The sequence below is a fragment of the Leucopleurus acutus genome (genome assembly GCF_964270905.1).
Source record: "Leucopleurus acutus genome assembly, chromosome: 5".
Classification (NCBI taxonomy): Eukaryota; Metazoa; Chordata; class Mammalia; order Artiodactyla; family Delphinidae; genus Leucopleurus; species Leucopleurus acutus.
Genome location: NC_139147.1, coordinates 88,219,720 through 88,237,970, shown reverse-complemented (window position 1 = coordinate 88,237,970; position 18,251 = coordinate 88,219,720). Strand labels below are relative to the sequence as shown.

Genomic DNA, 18,251 nt, shown 5'->3' with positions numbered 1-18,251 from the left:
CTTACTTGGGAAACATTTATTTTCTGTGCAAGTGGTGGTCAAATCACTCCCCATTTTGGAACAGTGAAGATCTAGCCTTACTTTCATTTAGAAGGGTAAACATTATGTCCTTATTGATACACAAATAGACTTAGTCTTTCAAAGCAAATGTGCAGTTTAGTCACAGTTGTACAAGCCAAAAAGCAAGATATTTGTCATATACCTGGGAACCACGGGGTAAAACTATATTTTGCTTTTCCACGGTCATTGTCACTTCATTCTGTGGTCTTGGAGATGTAACTTAAGCTCTCTGAGCCTCAGTATCCTTTTCTCTAAAAATGTAATAACAATGACCATCTTGCAAGGTCATTCACTGTGAGGATTAGAACAGAGTACGGAGAGTGCTGAGCAGAGCACAGGTGAGACCTTCAACCTATGGTCACAGTATGTGGGCCTGTGCCTATTTCTTCACATGTGTTATGTTCATAGAGGCTGAATTTTCCAGCACTAACACATTCAAGACCACGTGCTGGATGCTCAGTATGTATTGTATTAAAGCTGCACATAAAATTTGCATTTAAAAGGTCTGGGATGACTAGTAACGTGTCAGCAGAACCAACCTGCCATTATCAATTTTAAGTTAAATACATTGTGTTTTGGATTTATGGTAGCAATTTAGATGGCCAGAGTACTTTCATATGCCAAGACAACCTGATACCATTCTCCAACAGGACAATTGGCTCTCGTCACCAGGATACAATTCTCACAACTCTAGCCTTTCTTGTAAAAACTTTTCATTACAATTATCAGCACTTAAATGATACAGATTATATGTATTGAAAAAAATTCAGTAGCTGCAAAGCTTGATACTAGAACATAGGATTCGTTTTGTGATATATTAACAAAAAGTAAGTAAACCCACCTTGCATTTTGGTTACAGTAACTTAAAAGAATTCTTGCAAATATCTCTGAGGACACAATGTCTGCTCTGATTTCCTTTTGTTTGTGGTACCCACAAACAATACCAGTCCTAATCCTATTCTACAAATATACATAGCTTAGTTCTCCCACAAAGTATACGTTTTTCAAGATCCCTCAAGCCAAGTTTTTAAATCAAAACTGACCTGTAATGATGAATGTCTGTAAAACTCTCAAATCTCCAAGGAATTGGAAATTGGCCAAAATTGAATAGGCATCAAAAAGTGGGACATATTTCCATTTTCTCGTTTTGACACTTTATCACTACAGTATGAATGCAGTATGAATGAATGCAGTATGTAAGCTATAAACCCTATGAATGCAGTATGTAAGCTATAAATTGGGAGCGAACCTACCATGGAAAATCTCAGTTAAAATTTTAGGACCAGTATTCTGTCTGCTGTTTGTATGATACTAGGTCATTGTTTGGTTTATTTACCTTGTTTTTAACTGTAAAACATGCAAGAAATGAAAAAGTACAGCTCAAGCACTTGTTATAGAGATTCCCCCACATAACCACCATGAAAGAAAAGAAATAAAACATATCCTGCACTTGCAGGAAATCAGAACCTTGCAGTTCTGGTGACTAATGTTATTAAGTACATTTTCATTTATTTATTGGCATTTTGAATATCCTTTTTTTTTATAATGTCTGTTCAAGTCCCTTGTTTTCTATTGAATTGATTCTATTGGATGGTTTCTTCTTAGTATTCATTGTAGGAATTCTTTAAATCTAGATATGAACCTTCCTTCATTGCTGTGTTGCAAATACCTTCTCCTGAAATGAAAGGTGGCCTTTTCACTCTCTTAATGATGTATTTGAATGAAAGAAGTCTCTAATTCCAGTGCAACCAAACCTTGTCAATATTTTTCTCTTTTCTCTTTTTTCTTTTTCCTTTCTTCCTCTTCTTCTTCCTTTCTTTCATTTTCTTTTCTTTCTTTTTTTCAAACGTTTGGTTGTCCTGCTGTCTGTTTAAAAAGTCTTCACCTACCCTGAGATCATGAAGTCATTCTCCCAAACTATCTTCTAGAAATGTTATTGTTTCTCCTTTCACATTTAGAGTACAATCTGCCTGGAATTGATTTTTATGCAAGAGTCAAGTTTCTAGGTTTCTTTTTTATTCATATGGACAATCATTTGTCCAAGTCCATTTATGAAAAGACCACCCTTTCTTCACTGGATTATTTTTATGATCCCATTTTCCCCTCTATTTTCTTGTGTGTTCTGTCACTATTCTTTTAGTGTTTAACTAGTGATTACAACTTGCAATCTTGACTAATCAAGGATATTAAAACATTTTAACTCCATTTATTCTCTTCTCAAGTTATATATTATCATCATTTTTATTCGATATATACTTTAAGCCCATGAAGATATTATTATTGTTTTTGTATATAGTAGCTATCTATTTAGATGTGTCCACATCATTTTCCATTCTCTTATTCTTCATTCCTTCCTTCATCCTTGGTCTGGGATCATTTTTTCCTACTTCCTGAAGAACACTCTTTAATTATTTAGTGCAATATCTGCTCTAAAGAAATCTCTAAGCATTCATTTATCTGAAAATATTTTCTTTTCATTTTCATTCTCAAAGTATATATTCACTGAGTATATAATTCTAAGTTGGCTGTTATTTTATTTCTGTACATTAAAAGCATTCCATTGTCTTCTGGTGAGCATTACTACTATTTGGAAATCAGCTCTCAGTCTAATTGCTACTTCTTTGAAGGTAATTTTGGTCTACTTTAAAGATTATTTTCTTTGGTTTTCTACAGTTGAACTACTATGTGCCAAAGTAAACATTTATTTCTATTTAGCCTGCTTAGTGTTCCCAGGGCCTCTCTCCCTCTTCCTTGATGTTCTTTGTCAATTTTAGAAGGTTCTCAGTCATTATCTCATCAAATATTATCTCTGCTCTCATTCTTTCCCTCTTCTCCTTTCTGAATTCCTACGGACTGTATGTTAGGTATTCTCATTGTATCCCCTGTGTGTCTTCCCGTCTCTTTTGTATTTAATATTCTCCCTCCTTTTGTCTCTCTGTGCTTCATTATAGATATTGACCTACCTTCTGATTCACAGTTCTTTCCTCAGCTCTGACTAATCTCTTAAACCCATCCATTGAGCTCTTAATTTCTCTTATTGTATTTTTCATTTCTAGAATATCCATTTGGATCTTATTTATAATTTCTAGTTTTCTGCAGTATTCTAATTATTCTCTTTTAAATTCTTCAACATAAAAGTAAAATTGTAGTTATTAAAGTTTATTTTGATGACTACAATATCTGAAGCCCCTATGTGCCTGTTCTATTTTTTTTTAATTGTTTTCATGTTGCATTGTAATGTCTGGTTATTTTTTATTAGTTGTCAAACACCATATATGCAAAATTATTTATAAAAACAATTTTAAGCCTAGGTTGATATCACGATGTCATCTTTTCCAAAAATTATTTCCATTTGCTTCTGCAAGGCCCCTAGGTGCCATTCATGATCACCTTATTCTGACTACATAATTTGAGATATTCAAGTTTGAACTTAAGTCCCTTTGAGGACCTATCTTCTTCAGGTTGACCATTACTCCTAGGATGCAGCCCTTAACAGTCCCAGCCCAAAGTGAATAGGGTGTCATCAGAGCCCCCACTTGATAGGTTGTTAATGATAATTCCTGCCCTTAGCTCTTCAAGGCTGTCAAAAATTCCATCCAACCTTCTAGGATCTCAGCCCCCTTCTAGAATCAACAGACACTTCCAGGGGAAAGAAAACACCAAACAGCTGGATCACCTTCCTGGCCCAGTAGTTCTTCACTCGCTGGTTAGCTGTCCTCTGCCTTTAATCAGAAGTAGATACGTGGAAAATACAGTTATCGCCATGTCAAAAGGTCACTAAACCATGATCTTAATGTAGCATGAGAAATATACAGAATATTCCTGGGGAGAAAAATTAAAATATTCTCTATCTTGACCTCTCCTTCTTATTACTATTCCCCAAGCTCACCAAAAATAGTAGTCTTCCCCATAGTTACCAACGAATGGGCATGGTTTTACTGAGATACATAAGGCACTACTGACAATGTTTGATTTGGGACAACAGGAGGCAAAGGTATATCAGTCAAGCTGTCTGCTTCTTTTTAGAAAGATATCCAAAAGGATTTTATTTTTAAATTTTCACACTCTCTCATATAGTCTTTTTCTTTGGCTTTTAAATTCAGTGACCAACCTCTTGTCCATATTACAACTGAAGCTGCTTAAGCCGATAAGCTGGCATGCTCTTGTGGAGCAACTGGCTGACTAACGGTCTCTAGGAGCTGCAAGCAGGCTCAAGAGCCCCCGCCTCTTCTGGCTACAAGGCTGTCACAGGAATCATAAACTGTGGCTGCGTATTAATTCACTATGGTTGTTAAATTTCTCAATGCTGATCTCCTTTGAGAGTTTAAAACCTTGTTTACCCACCAGGGATCCCCAAAACATGCCCATCTGATTTAAAAGAGTATTAAAAATGAATCTTTGTGCAAAACCAGAAAGTATATCCATTTTTGGTATGTAGTGTACTACCATACATGTGGTATTTTATATATCGCTGTCATGAGGAAGACAGCTATTTTGGATGGAGAGTAAATTATATAAATTAACCAATTACTTATAACTCCAGACTCAGCATCACCCCTCATTTTGTCACCTTTCTGAAGCCTTCTGAGTTCTGCACATCCAGAGAATATACATATCTGGACTAGAATTTCTCAGCCTCAAGGCTATTAACATTTGGGGTGGAATATTCCTCTGTCGTCTGTGAGGGTCGTGTGGAGACTTGTTCTGTACATTGTAGGATCTTTAGCAGCATCCCTGGCCTTTACCCACTAGATGACTAGCATCATCCTCCCTCCAAGTGTGACAACTAAAAATGTCTCCAGGGCGTCCCTGGTGGCGCGGTGGTTGTGAGTCCGCCTGCCGATGCAGGGGACGCGGGTTCGTGCCCCGCTCCGGGAGGATCCAGCATGCCGCGGAGTGGCTGGGCCCGTGAGCCGTGCCCACTGAGCCTGCGCGTCTGGAGCCTGTGCTCTGCAGCGGGAGGGGCCGCAGCGGTGAGAGGCCCGCGTACCGCGAAAAAAAAAAGTCTCCAGACAGTGGCAAAACCACTGCTCCAGATTTTATTTAGCTTTTAGCTTGAATGCTGGGAGATTCTACAATTTTAATCAAAGCTTGTAAACACTGAGTTCCTCTGCACAGCATTTGGTAGGGTAAGGAAAAAAGGGAAGAAAATAAAGTGAAGTTGAGAATCTAAATGGGAAAAAAAGAGGGGCCCACATTTATTAAGTATCTACTATATACTATGTGCCCAGCACTATGCCAAGAACTTTATAAAAATCATCTCATTTAATCCTGACTAAAACCCTACTCCTAAAGTGGTAATAGCCAAATTTTATCAAGAGCTTAAAATGTGCCAGGCACTGTATAATACTAAATATTTTACATGAACTCATTTGTTTAATTACAGCATCAATCTCACATATTAGGTACCACTGTTATCTCCACTTCACAATAATGAAGCTGAGGTCAGAAAATGAAATAATTTTCCCAAACTCACACATTCTCTAATTAGGTCTGAATTAAAATCTAAGTCTCTTTACCTAAACATGCTCTCTCTTAAAAAGCAAAACATTAGCTCATCCTCTTGAGAGGGTAAAGATAAGAGCTTTAAAAAACTCTAAATTCTAAGAAATATTTATCCTTCTGATGGTATATTTTAGTGAATAGGTGAGAATCCATGCCATTTCATCATACTCCAAGAGGTGATTAGGATCAAGTAAAAGGCCATGAACAAGGACTAGAACTATCCGTGATCCACAGGAACAGTCAAGGTTGTATATTCAACACCAGTTTACACAGAATGCATATTAGATAGAAGTGCACCCTGAAAAGATGGGAAAAAACATGCCCAGAAATTTGACATATGACATCCCCATAATCAGCACCTTAAAATTAGGGATATTTAAATTAGAAATTTCCTGAAACTGCCTATGGACCATAGATTCAGAAATGCTTCTGTGATTGACAAAGTTTAGTCACTACTCACCAAAACTGAATTATGGCACAGTTAAGGGCATCTTTGTGCAGAAATGAAGGGAAGAATGTGTCCCAAAACAGCTTGCACTGAGCATCAAGAAGAAAAGCATGGAAAATGAACCTACTCCTTTCCATTGCTGAGAAAGAGGATCATGGTGAAGGGCAAGGTCAAATTAGATATCTGACTTACTCAAGGGCTAACTGGATACATCATGGACCTGAGGGCTCCATGGCTTAAGCTATTGTGGGTATTAATTAATCCTGCAGCTCCACATGGCTTCTATTTCATTAGTGGATTTCCTAGGTCTTTTAAGCTTCTCCTCTACTCCACATCAAGCAGTAATGCCACAACAAATGTGAAAGCTCTGGAAAACATAGAAAAGGAAAACCTCTCTGGAGGAATCTGTGTCTCGATACTGCAGGAAACTATGGTACATAGCAGAGTGTGAATACTGTTTTCCTCTCCTCTACCAAACATTTCAAACAGTCCCACTTGCCAAAATCAAGCAGATACTAGGAGTGCAAACTAAAATTGTCTAAATGTTGTGGGATTCGCCTTTTTAAAAGTGATGGTAAGAAGCAGGAAGTCTCAAACAAGAATGAAAATAACATCCCAGTTTACTCTCTCACCTCCTCTGTCTATCACTAATGTTCAAAGAACTCAAAAGTTTAGAGTACTCCAAGACTGCCAGCTGGGGATCTCTACATCCTTTGAATATAGGGATTATGTCTCCTTCTCCAGCACAGAACACAAAGCCTGGCACGTCATACATGCTTAATAAACATGTACACAGTACTCATTGTTTGTGGACACTGAAGAAGTCCCATCTGACTTTAGAACCAAGATATTTATGCTTCAATGAGCAGTGTTTTTGTTTTTATCTTGTAGGCATTGTGGACTAGGATGCCCTGGATACCACAGAGTTCTCACAAATTTGTGGCCCACCTCTGTGAAGTGTAGAGCCTTTACTAAGAGCCTTTTCAGCCTCATTGCTGGTCCCACTTCATCATTCCCACCACCCTTGTCCTGTTTCTCTCTAATGATCTGTTTTAAATTGTTTATGTTTTTCATGCCTATACCCAGCATGCAACTTGGTACTTTAGAGACACTCAAAACATATTGATTAGATTTCATCAAACTTAACCCCTCTCTGAAATAAGACACTACCCTTTTAATAAAAGAACAAATAAAGAACAAACCCTTCCCCTGAGGTGATCCTGAGAATTAATAGTTCCCTTCCTACCATCATAAAGAAAAGGAGGCTGACCAGTGAGGTTATCCAGCCAAATATACCCTTCCTACTGCCCCCACTCCTTCCCACAGCTTTTATTTTTAGGGTGAAGGCCTGTCACTTTTTGCTTCACACATGCCTAGTGAAGCATGGCTGAGCAAAAGCCCAACAGGTACTTTCTCAAAACTTTCACTTCTCTATTGATGTGAAAGATTCTGGAAGGGAGGCTAAGAAAACTTTCAGTTGCTTTCCAAAGAACTGGAGAGAAGATGCAATTGCTAAATCCTTGTGGTAAGGGAAAAGACAGTCAGGAGAAGGTGACAGGATCCAGGTTTCCTCAGCTGGGGAGACGAAGGGTCACGTTGTGGGGCCATCTCTGTATTTTCAATACTAAAGAGAATTTAAGGGAGTTGGAAAAGCACAAAGGTTTATTAACAAAATTCAGGATTAAGAAGAGAGATGTGAGGGCTTCCCTGGTGGCGCAGTGGTTGGGAGTCCGCCTGCCAATGCAGGGGACATGGGTTTGAGCCCTGGTCTGGGAAGATCCCACATGCCGCGGAGCAACTAAGCCCACGCGCCACAACTGCTGAGCCTGCGCTCTGGAGCCCACGAGCCACAGCCCCTGAAGCACATGCCTGGAGCCTGTGCTCTGCAGCAAGAGAAGCCACCACAGTGAGAAGCCTGCACACCACAATGAAGAGTAGCCCCCGCTCTTTGCAACTAGAGAAAGCCCACTTGCAGCAATGAAGACCCAGCACAGCCAAAAATTAATTAATTAAAAATAAAAATTAAAAAAAAGAGAGAAGAGAGATGAGGGTCTAAATCTTCCCCTGAATGGGTGCCTCAGAGTTTTGCTAGGTTTCTATATCCATATGTTAGGCACAAAAGAAAGAAGGACGTATAGCCATGGTAATATAAATATATATAAACAAATTTTGAGTGGCATTTAAGTGTGTTGTGTATATAAAATTATTATTCATATGTTCCTTTGTGTTATATATCATGCAGTCTAAAAGTTAAATCTTTCCTAGCCCATACCTCCCACCAAGAAAAGAATGATCTAAAAACACAAGGATTTTTACCTTTTCAATCTACATTACATTTTTCCAACTAAGTGTTGATCACTTACTAAAGTTTTCATTTGTTGAAATGCACTCTCCAAACATGTGATAAAATCATAAGATCACTAAATCTTTACCCCAAATTCACACCAGTCTCAGAAACATACACATGGCTATAGTTTGAAACAAAAACTTAGAATCCTAATGTAGGATTCAGCATAATGTCAAATCTCTTTGGACACAAAAACAAGGAACACGTGACAAGAGCCATCAAACAGGACTGTTCCTGTGAAAACCACATAACTAGTAATTTTACCCTCCTTAAAGTTTTCTTACTTTAGTATGTGGCACTTGTTTAAAGACTTGAGATCGTATGGACAAATGTGATATTCCAATAAAAAATATGTTAAAGAAAATTTATTGATGCTTTATGCATATTCATAATTTAATCCTCACACACCCTGCCAGGAAGGCTCTATTAACCCTACTATATACAAAAGTTGATTCTGAGGAGCCAAGTAACTTGCTATAGAAACACAGTAACACAGTAACCAGACCTCTTGAAGACATGTCAGGGGCTTGTGATACTACCTTATATATTCATTAGCACAAAAGAAGGACCCATCAATAATAGAAGTAAATGAATGATTGACATATTATGATAGAATTTTCAAGGATAATAATAGTCTAGTGGGAGCCAGTTTATGTGTGTTGAAAGGTGGTGGGTGGCAAGGTTAGAAAAAGCTAAAAACACAAGGGCAGAGAAATTTTTTCTCTACCAGTAACATGGAGTTGCATTTCTAAGTGCCTGGCCCTGAGGACCCACACCCGATCATGTATAGGACACACCTCATCTGGCCAGTCCAAACGTGTGCATTTGAGACCCTGATGACTAGAAGCTTTAATAAAGCAGCTCCTGTATTACAACCTTGCTAGATGGTCTCAAAAGTAATGTATATCGCATTGTATTTGGAAGAATCTTATATAGTGACAAAATTATTGTCACTGGCTGATAAATGTTTCTCCAAAAAAAATTTAAAAGCCAAATCAATTCACAACAGCATAAGAAAAGGAAAAACTCCATTTTTAATGGAATTCCATTTTTATTGAGACCATTTCAATAACTTAGTACTGTTAGCCACTAAAACTACTACTATAAACTCTCTTGGCACCAAAATATAAAGAACCCTGATGCATTCATACACTAAATTGGCTCTTTTTTAATTCAACCACAAATGACTTGTCTTTAAATTTTTTTACTGTTTTTTGAATCAAAGCATTAAAAAAAATTGTAGACATGATCTAACAGTGCTGAAGAAGGAAAAATATAAAGGTATCCCCTTACTGCTTTAAACTCTTTCAATCCAGCATCCAACCAGTAGAAAATGTATCATGGCAGTCATAGACCAATTTTCATACTAAGTTATAACTCACTGAGAAATTCTGCTTTCCTGGAGATACTTTCAGACCCTTAATGTTGTGCTAGTACCAGCTCTCTGCACTAACCACATTTATGAGTGTACTCACATTTATTCTTAGCTGATTAAATATGAGGTTGTCAACCAGCCCTTGTATGAGAATATTAAGCCTTGTTTATGATAAATATCAGCATGCTCATCCTCCATTCTTAACTAACTGAAGAATCTTCCTGCTGTTTATAAACAAATAATCCGGTGATTACAGCACAGTGAAAAAAAGCAAGTGCCAGTATACCCACTAAAAAGTCAGGGGAAAGAGTCATTCAAACACACTCCATTAGCAAAACTCATTCCATTTCTTTTATATTTTCTTCCTGTGAAATATACAAATCTAAATTGGTTCTGGAATCCAAGGTCCTACCCCCAAGCTCCCATCAGTATAGCTCAAAGTTCACCAACAGCCCACCTCATCCGTATCTCTACATACAGTTGCGTGAGTTGTGTACTGTACAATCCTAGGGGTTCCAGTGACATTGTAAAACTCATAGATGTCAATATTTAAATCACAACTTATAAACTGGTAGTAGCAGTAAAATATGTGGGGTTTTTTTTCATAAAATCAGTGTACTATCACAATTTTTCAACAGAGAATAACAGTGTTTTGATGAGGGGGCATAGTTTTCTAATTCACATTAAAACATGAGATTAGCAGTGATCTTGTCACAAACCATTTTAATTCAGGTAAATCAATTAATCATTTGATAATGTATATAACAAAGGATAGGAATTTTTTTCCTATTGGGAGGCACCTTACCATAAAGAGGGCAAAGACTTAACCAAGGGCCCACACATCTCCCAAAGAAGTTACTTAAATCACTTTTTTCCTCACTTTTTAAAAAGTTAAATGCATTGTTACATCAGTTTTGTCACTGTTCACATACAGACCAAGGAAGAGGTTCACAGAGATTTCATCTCCTCAAAGACTGATCTATAAATTAGGAAAATATATGCAGAAACATATCCAATAAGTAATAAAAAGAAAAACTACAAAGTTCTTTAATTCCATCTGTATCCAGAGAACAGGGAGGGAGAAGAGAAGGAGAAAGGAGAACAGGAAGAGGGAATAGAGGCGAGGGCTGGCAGGCAGGGCAGGGCAGGGAAGGAAAAGAGAGATACAGAGAAAGAAATCAGAGGATGTAAGCGTGTAGGAAAAAAAGGAGAGGCATATACAAGAGATATAGCAAGAAAGACAGCAGGTGAAAAAATCAAAGAAAAGTTATTGTAAATTCTCAGATGAGTGCTGGTTTAAGAGTAAACTGAATTGATTCTGCTTTATGTTTCCTTGCTTTATGGAAAAAGTTACCTTGTCAACATTAACTGGGCATGAACCATTTATCACAGCTCTTTATTCAATATCTCTACAATTTCTGAGATTCTTTTTTAGCAGCTCACCAGGGGTACAGCTGTCTTCTTGACTAGCAGCAAGGTGACCAAGGTGATTTGGCTGAAAAAAATGAAGCCAAGCTGAAAAGATAAGAGTAAGAGTTCCCTGAGATAACTGACAGCTGTGGACAGATACAAGACAGAAAGGTCAACACTCTGGTTCCAAGGAAAAGTATGTTCAGTGGAGAATAACGAACACTCACCATGCTTAGCTGTGGCAAAAGGAATCCACTGGAGTTATCCAATTGTTTTTTGGAGTCACCCAATTTTAATCAATATTTAAGCTATATGAGTGAGCTATCAAAGTACATCTTGGCCGGACACCTAAAAACATTGTTTTAATCAGTGTGTGAGTTCTTAGGGTTTCTAGAGGCACTAGTTTGAATATGAAAAGAAAAACCATCATGGTTATTTCACAGATCATTAAGTTGGCCTCAGTACTCCTCCTAGTACCAGACACGCACACATACACACACACACAGAGTATCTTCTGGTGACAGTTTATCTCATTTTCCACAGTGCTCCTATATACCTAAGTGTGGAAAAAATTTTGAAGAATCCATGTCCCTGGTGAATGTTGTCATGGAAAACTTCAGGAAGTACCAACACTTCTCCTGCTATTCTGACCCGGAAGGAAACCAGAAGAGTGTCATCCTAACCAAACTCTACAGTTCCAACGTGCTGTTCCATTCACTCTTTTGGCCAACGTGTATGATGGCTGGGGGCGTGGCTATCGTTGCCATGGTGAAACTCACACAGTACCTCTCCCTGCTCTGTGAGAGGATTCAACAGATCAATAGATAAAAGCAAAGTGGATGAGATCATTTTCTTTAAAGCTCAAATACTGTTTTCTTTCATTCTTCACCAAAGAACCTTAAGTTTGTAATGTGCAGTCTATTATGAGTTCCTTAATATATTCTTATACGTAGAGCAATAATGCAAAAGCTGTTCTATATGCAAACATGATGTCTTTATTATTCAGGAGAAGAAATAACTGTTTTCTGTTGGTTGGGTTTTTTTCATAATCTTGGTTCAAAGCTGGAACTAGTACTTCCTTCTCTCCTTCCACCAAAATCAGGCTCAGTTATTCATTTGCCAAGCTTCGTGGAGGTATATAGACAAGATCAGTGTGATAAGGTCTGTGCTCAGAGTGGTCAGATTTCTTGAAGATATTTCTGCAATATTTTTCATCATTCATTGTTTACTAAAGCTGCAGCCAAAAATATTTTTTTTCCTTACTCTATACTGAGCCCTGTAGCAAGTGAAGGTACCAGATTTCCTTTAGGACTTTAGGCATTTTCCTTGTATTTCTACCATATCACTGTAAAGAAGGGGGGAAACCCAGCCAGCTATTTTTCTTTTATTACTTTATACTCATAACTTTAGATTTTTAAACTGATTTCCAAAAAATAAGCTGTTTTCCTTAACCAATTCTATAATCTCTTCCTGTGCTTTAAATAGAAAGTGAACAGAGCCCTTTTCCATGTAAGACCCTGCTACTGTGTGAGGAAATAACATTTACAAGGAGTTTCATTACCTGTGAACTGACAATGTTGAATAGATGCTCCATTACAATCTGGGAAAGTCTATGTTACTAAGATATTTGTGTTAAAATCTTTATTCCATTTCAATTGAACTGTTAGATGGTAAAATTAAGATCCTACTTGCTGGTCAAGACTGGTGGACTGATTTCAATGGGTAAATCTATCGTGGCAAATTAACATATTGGAATATTGCTTTTGGGAATTTATGTTTAAATTAATGAGTATGTAGTCTCTCTTTCTGACAAGTATTCCCTGATGGGATTTTAAAGCTATATGCACAGAATATTTGTCTCCTCTACATGTTTTACTTTTCTATTTACAGTTCCCTTTTTTGTTGTTAGATTTTATACACACTTTTTTTTCCTGACACACACTTGAACTGAATAACAGATTTAAAGGAAGCCTTTGTTCACATTGACATTCACTTCTTGTGTTTGGAGGTGGGGGTGGGGGTGGGGGAATGAGGAATCGGTTTTAAACAAAAACATTCCGTCTTTTATTTAACATCAATATCAGAAGAAGAAGACAAACATCTATCTTTCTCATCTATTTAAGTACCTTTTTCTAATGTAGTATCAAGGTATTGCAGAATTTTACAAATCATATTTGTGGAACGAATGGTGAAATTAATCTGATGAAGTAGAAAGTATTCTGTAATATTGTAATACACAGTTTGACTTTTCATAAACAAATAAATCCATAGGGTATAATCAGGACTTCAAATGTGTAATTAAAACTTTAAAAAAAATCTATTATATCAGCAAGATTTGAATACCTCTTGCACTCTATGCTGGCAAGCCCATGGCAGGCCAAAAACCTATGATTCACTATTTTTAAGCTTATTTAAAGAGATTATAAAGAAAGTTCCCTTTTTAACACCCAAACACATACACACAATATTATGAATACTTGGAAAATATGATGGAAAGCTCAATTCTTACTCCACCTTAAAAACATAATTCTGAAGATGATAGAGAAATCTTTGTGACTACAGAGCTAAAAATTTACACTTTAATGTTCCTTGGGCTTCCTTCAAGTGATCCAAGGGTGAAACATATGCAAGTATTATTATATGAGTTACTTTTTATTTTCCTCTGGATTTTTAATTAAAGATTCCCAACTGATGTATCAGATAAGATTGTAGAAATCTCAAAATAATGACACCAAAAAGAAGTTAACTAGTGCCTTCTTGAATTCCAATAAAGCAACAGCCCCTTAAAGTAATTTAAATGTATATGCAATTAAATACTCATTATTAAAGGAGAAAGAACTGGGGCTAGTAATAATGTTTTAAATGCTTTGCATGTGTTAACTAACTTAATGTTTATAACAACCCTATTAGAGGGAGCACTATTATTATCCTATCCTACAGATGAGAATGTTGAAGCTCAGAGATGTTAAGTAGCTTCCCCAAGGTTACACAAACACTAAGATGACACAGAGCTGAGAAAGTACTCAGCTTGCAAGCTTTCCCATTGTGGTAACCATTTACATGGCTTTGGGGTCTTTCAGATAACACTAATGAGGTCTGGAAGGGAAGCAGGACTGAACAGACAATTTTTAAGCTGAATCTGTTCCACCCTTTCACATTTGCAGGAACTATAAGGAATAATACAAAGTATACCACTGACTTCTCTCTTAAGAATGAATTTGTAATCTACTGGAAGGGTTGAGATAATACATACGAAAAAATAGAGAACAGCTAGGTCTTTAATCCACATCAATGCGGATAATATCTAAAGAGGGTTGGTATGAGGCTTAACTGGGAGGTATTAAGTAAAATGCCTAGCACTGTATATAGCATATAATAGATGCCTACCAAGTGGTAATTATTACTATTAATAGCAAAATGTATAAGTCATATTAATAGTATTAGTATAACCACTAGTAGTATATGGTCTCTTGGAGCTAGAATAGCTTAAAACATCGTTTTGCCCAAAACTCACACCAATGCATAAATCCCTTCTAATCCTTAGCAGGGATCATCTAGCCATAGGGACAGTTACTACTTGAATCCTACCAGAAGTGAGACAGGTTACCAGTTAATAAAACAATGCTAAAAATTTTCCTGATAAAAATTTGAAATCTGCCTCCCTATATCTACTCACTAAATCCACACAAAACCAGATCAATACTCTTGTCACTAACTTATTCTATTAGTGTTATTTTATTTAAAAATGGAGGGAGGGTAGGGAAAGAGCAACTTCCATTTGTTTAGAGTAAAAGACCATAGCAAATAACTCGTTCATCCAGAATTATGACATAAATGAAAATTTATAAAGGTAGCATAAATGACATCAACTTTAAAAGGTTAATAATATAATTGTTAGAACCTAAACATTCATGAATTAATTAAATTGATAAGTTAGCTAAACCCTTTAATGCCCATGTGAATTTTATACCTCTCAAGTATGATTTGGCCTTCTGGAAAGTAACACTATCTGAAATTTTACATTATGTCCTTATTCAACTTTATGACAACAAACTAAGTTGTCTAAGTAACCAGATTACTTAGGAGCATAGATGTTTTCCTAACAAAATGTTGCTACAATTGTGCCATGGGTTCATCTTGGCTAAGGTACCATTCTCCAGTGCAATGTCAAGGAACTGGAAGGAAATGTCATTCTGTGCATTCTTGTAGTGACTTTATGAGCAAATGTTTCATTTAGGTAGGAAGAGAAGTTGTTCTCTCAAACAATATAATCACTTAATTAGGGCTTCCAGACCTGTTCTTCAGCCAAGTTCTTCTAAAACAAATTTAATCCCCAAGCCCTTGCAAACTGTAATATGACTTGTTACCAACATAGTATGAGATCAGGCTATGGAGAAAGCTTCAAGGTTCTCTCCCCAATCCCACTACCTATTAGCACAATTAGGAGTACCATAAGTTTTCGTAGGTAGAAGTCACAATATCTCTTCATAAAAATCTCTCCTCCCCTTCCTTGGTGTCTCTCTCTCTCTCTCTCTCCACCCCCCTTTCTCTTAGCTCTATTTCTTCTCTTGTTTAAACTCCATACACCAGCAAAGATGATCCCCAGCCATTACATGTTCACGAAATCCCTTGTGTCTATAATCAAAACAGGAGAAAAACCCAGCATTCATATCAGTCCTCAAAAATGCCAGTTCTCTTTGTATCACTTGTACACTACTGGGCCCATCCCCGTAATGACTGACAGCAGGGCACATTATCTGCAGGCCCACCAGGTGGGGGTCAAATAATTCCCCAGATGTAAACACATGTGTGTGAAATAAGAGAGGAAGGGGTGCTTGGCAAGCAAAAACAACAGATGCCCACTACAGACAACTTGGACAAACTCATACCAGATTCTTCTGCCAACACAGCTTTTGGATGGACAAAAAGTGCCACACATATGGGAAGGAAAAGCTAGTGTTACTGAGAGAGTAAAGGAGTAAAAAGAGCTGGTGCTCAAATTTTACCTTGCAATTTTTCTATGAATCCTCTAATCATCTCATAAAATTTTTTTAATTCTGGTTTTCACTCAATGAGAGATGCAGGAATATTTTGATTTCAGTCAGAGAGGTTCCCTTAGGGTCAACTGACACCATGCTAAGAGGAAAGAACTGATAGGAAACAGAAACAAGTTTAAAAGAAGGGAGGGTAGTGATAATATATGGGGAAAGGAGATTTGGAATTAGAAAATCTAATTTAAGCAACTATTGCTATTCATCAGTTACTAGAGAATTTCTCTGTGTTTTTCTTAAGGGCCTTCTCCTTCGAGGTTAATAAATACCTATTTAGACTAGCACAGATTCTGTTGTCCCATTTATTGCTTGTTTTGGAGTAAATTCATTTAAGGAGCATGTGAAGAGATGAATGGGTAGGTTCTCCCTACCCTTTAGGTTTTTCACACATCATAACATTTAAGAAAACGGTTCCTTCTTAGACCATGCAGTGAGAGAGCTGGTCACAGAGAGAGCAACAGGAAGCATCACCCACCATCTGAAATACTATGGTGACTTCAACATCTAGACATCCATATAATACCCTCAACTTAGGTCTGTCCAAACTCATCAGCCTCCTCCAGTTAGAGAATCGTCAAAGCTCTGCTATTTTATTTGCTGCACTAAAATCCAGCAGCAGTTTGTAAGGCAGCTGCAAAGCCTGACACTTAGCTCCTTCCCATGGTGAGCAAACAGACTGTCCTGGTGCCATCCTTGAGCATGAAAGAAGTATCATTTCAGAAAAATTAACAGTATCTGTCTCTAACCAAAAGCATTCAGCTGCTGTAGCTGACATCTAGCAATGCTGAGAAGAAAGCAGTGATTGGGGACTCATACTACATGTAAAATATATTCCTTCCTTTCCAACAGTTCTGACACATACAGAATTTAGTGCAAATACTACACTTAGGTCCATCTCTAGAAAGTCATAATCAGCTGGGAAATTTCAGCTTTTCTAGGAACAGAGAGTGCCCTAAATATAGCTTGGGCGACTGTTAATGGAAATCCCAGGAGCCAGGTCCAGCTCAGCCAGTCGAGGCCACGCAAAACAAACTGGTTTGTTGCTAACACCAACAAAGAGGCCTTCCAACTCTCAATTTCTTTGAAAATGTCACACTATCTGGCTGAATAAATAACCCTTGAATACTAACAACACTCAAGTTATCCTGGCAAACATCCAAGACTATTTAGAAGATTCTACCTGGTGTCTGTGAGAAGTCACATGTCCAAATCATCCAACAGTGGAAATCAGCAACTGTCTCCACTTCTAAGAATGAAGTCTTTTAATAGCTGAGTAGCCTCAGAAACTCCCAGCATTTACCACTAAATTCAAAAAACCCACTGAGACTGGAACAAAGGGGCCCTTTGGAAGACCAGGTAAAGCCAGCAGTTTACTTTACCTCTGATATCAGTGTAGTTTGTGGTCCCTGAACAGCAGCCACTGGGCAAACTACAAGCTACCTTCACATAGTCATTCCCCCCATTTCCACTTCTATTTTGTGTAAAGTAGGAAATCAAACCCAACGCAACCCTGACATTGGTAGGCATCAAGGCCTGCTAAAAGGAAGAGGCTTTCATTCAGCAATAGATGTAGACCAGCCTGCTGTTCTGCCTTTATTTAGGAAAATTTACATCCCAAGACCTAGTAACAGTTTGCTGCTGCAAATGACTTGGATCGTGGAGTGAAATGGCCCTTCAAGTCTCTTTCCCACTGTCATCCCCACACCTCTTATGCTTCAGCCACCTAATTAATCAGTGGTCATCCCTAATGTTCTAAATTATTTCACACTTCTGGGCTTTTGCATTTACTGTCTCCTCTGCCTGAGACTCCTTTCTCTGATCTCTCTTCTATTCATCCAGCTAACTAATACTCATTCTTCAAGATTAGCTCAAACTTCGTCCGCACCAGATGATTCAGGTCCAGAGTAGATGCCTATCTTCTGTGCTTCAATAACATCCCATTGCACCCTTCTATAAAAACACTTATCACACCACATGATAGTCGTGGTTTATTTCTCTAGTAGTCCTACAAGTTTCTTGAAGACATGGATTTATTTTATTCATCTTCATTTTATT

The 18,251-nt window shown here is 37.5% G+C and overlaps 1 protein-coding gene across 1 annotated transcript in view; it reads left to right on the top strand.

Moving 5' to 3' along the window:
• Nucleotides 1-11,973, top strand: part of KCNMB2 (potassium calcium-activated channel subfamily M regulatory beta subunit 2) — a gene marked incomplete at both ends in the record, with an annotated part of 29,777 nt that extends 17,804 nt beyond the window's left edge. Inside the window, one exon of the mRNA XM_082839480.1 lies at nt 11,689-11,973. Coding sequence (XP_082695606.1) covers nt 11,689-11,973 — 285 coding nt within the window. The remainder of the gene's footprint in view (nt 1-11,688) is intronic.
• Between the last annotated feature and the right edge of the window lie 6,278 nt (nt 11,974-18,251).